Raw genomic sequence first — 2,505 nt, forward strand, 5'->3', positions numbered from 1 at the left:
CAGTAGTCATGCACGTTACATGAGACACAGATAAAGTTGAACGTTTGTTTGAGTAAAAACGAACCAGTWAAGAAGCAGAACATTCTCACAGCTGGTGGTTCTGTGTCGTCTGTCGAGCATCAGGAGGTCCAGATTAAAGATGGTCGCTCAGATTTCAGGTGTTTTTATGTCATAAAACAAAGTTCTGACCTGGTGCCATGAGCCCAGAACCAGCAGGACCATCATGGTTCTGTTACAGTCTCACCTGTTCACAGCTCATTTATACACAAGGCTCTGAGCTGCAGGTACATCAAACCAAAAGGACTTTAAAAATATAAAATTAGATGTAAACAGTGGATTTATATCGAATCTGGATTGTTTCACATCCAAACACAGGTCTAATTAAATGATGTTCAATGAACAGAATAATGAGATTTTCAGATGAATCTATCAGTTTGTGGCTGTCTGTTTTAAATGCTTTAACTRGAACTACATGTGTTTAGTCAGCTGAAGCAGAAAGAGGACAGATTGGTAGTTTTCCTGCTCTGTGTAAAGTGAAACACAGCAGACTGTCAGTCCTGCTCTCCAGTTAAATGCTACATACAGTGGATGAAGAGGATGATTTTCCACTGAAGTTGGATGATGTAAGGATGACTCTTGGCAGCAGCTACTCCCAAACCAAAGGAGATGGAGGCATTTCAGATGGCTGAGCCACAGTGGAGCTGTTAAAATAAAATAAAGACACATTTTTACTTGTATGTTAGATTCAAATCATGTTCCTAAGTGTTCGATGTAACCCAACATGTCTGATAACAGGTCAGGAACTCTTATGGTTTAACCTTCATTTTCACATTTAACAGTTAATTTTAATACAGAGGGTTTCCTCACACACAGTGCTGTGGTAATTTTATTTATGTATTTTCTTCACCCTAACTCTGACAACTTTAGAAAACCCATTCTAACAGTGACACAGATGTCAGAAGGGCTTTTTCATCTTTCCAACAGACCTGGACTCTGGTGTCTTGTTTGGTGGTAAAGTCTCAAATGCAGAAAAAAAGGCTGCCCCTGCAACCCAAGCCCAAATAAGCTGAAGGAAATGGATGGATGGTGTCAAAATAAGGTGAGATYAATCCATGTCTTTACTGTGATCATCTTAAAATGTGTTTYTACATAGCTGTGATGATGAAAAAAGAGAAATTCATTCTGTCTCATGAAGAAAAGAACKAGAKGTTTAAAACATCTACAATAACATTTAACATCTCCTTGGGCTGCCACCTTATGGTGGTGGAGAGGTTTGAGTGTCCCTATGATCCTAGGAGCTATGTTATCAGGGGCTTCATGTCCCCAGTAGGGTCACCCAAGGCAAACAGGTCCTGAGGGGTCAGACAAAGTGCAGCCCAAAGACCCCTATGACTGAGTGTTCCCTCACCCAGACGTGGGACACTTGGGCCCCACTCTGGAGCCAGGCCTGGAGGTGGGGCAGGTTGGCGAGCATCTGGTGGCTGGACTTTTACCAATGGAGCCTGGGAGGGCACAGGCCTAAGAGGAGACGTGGGTCCCCCTTCCCATGGGCTCACCGCCTGTGGGAGGGGCCAAAGGGGTCAGGTGCAATGTGTGTTGGGTAGTAGTCGAAGGCGAGAGGTTCTAATTAGAAATAGTTGGACTCACCTCGAAGCACCTCTCTGGCTCTGGAACCAGTCTCCTCCAGAGGGGTTGGACACTCTTCCACTCTGGAGTTGCCCATGCTGAGAGGTGCCAAGCAGGAGTGGGCATACTTATTGCCCCCCATCTCTGTGCCTGTACGTTGGAGTTCACGACGGTGAATGAGAGGGTAACCTCCCTCCGCCTACGGGTGGTGGTGGTGGTGTGGTGGGTGGGGGGTCCTGACTGTTGTCTATGAGCCTAACAGCAGTTCAGATTACCCACCCTTTTTGGAGTCCTTGGAGGGGTACTAGAGAGTGCTCCTAACGGGGACTCCCTCATTCTGCTGTGGGGCTTCATCGCTCATGTGGGTAATGACAGTGAGACCTGGAGAGGCGTTGTTGGGAGGAATGGCCCCCCGATCTGAACCTGAGTGGGGTTTTGTTGTTGGACTTCCGTACTCAACATGGATTGTCCATAACGAACACCATGTTCATGGCCTCCCAGGCCAAAGCCCGACAAGGCCAGAGGACCCGAGCCCCAGCACCAGGTCAGGCCGGCACCCGCCCCAGCGCCCAGCCCCAGACCTCAAGAACCCCAGTATGCTGAAAGAAAAATTGTTCCAGCAATAAATGCTTGTTGGCATCAGAGACACCTTGACACACTTTGTCAGTGGATTTATTTATTTAGTTAGTTAGTTAGCTAGAAAGGTTATTCGTTGTATGTATATACAGTATGTATTTATGAAGCTAGAATAGTTCTTTGTGATAAAAATAAATTATTTGACCAACTCTTTGTATCCTGAAATAATGCACACTATTGTGATTCATTTCCCATCCAAGTCATCTCAACTTTGCCATGCTTCTCCTCCTGCATACTTTGTCC

General features: G+C 45.7%; 1 protein-coding gene across 1 annotated transcript in view; it reads right to left on the reverse strand.

Annotated features, from left to right (window-relative positions):
• Positions 1 to 554: 554 nt before the first annotated feature.
• The window catches only part of nlk2 (nemo-like kinase, type 2), a gene marked incomplete at its 5' end in the record, with an annotated part of 18,981 nt that continues 17,030 nt past the window's right edge, over positions 555 to 2,505 (reverse strand). Inside the window, 1 exon segment of the mRNA XM_014032942.1 lies at positions 555 to 701. Within this exon segment, the coding sequence (XP_013888396.1) occupies positions 647 to 701 (55 nt within the window).

This window comes from Austrofundulus limnaeus, unplaced genomic scaffold (assembly GCF_001266775.1).
Source record: "Austrofundulus limnaeus strain Quisiro unplaced genomic scaffold, Austrofundulus_limnaeus-1.0 Scaffold1582, whole genome shotgun sequence".
NCBI lineage: Eukaryota > Metazoa > Chordata > Actinopteri > Cyprinodontiformes > Rivulidae > Austrofundulus > Austrofundulus limnaeus.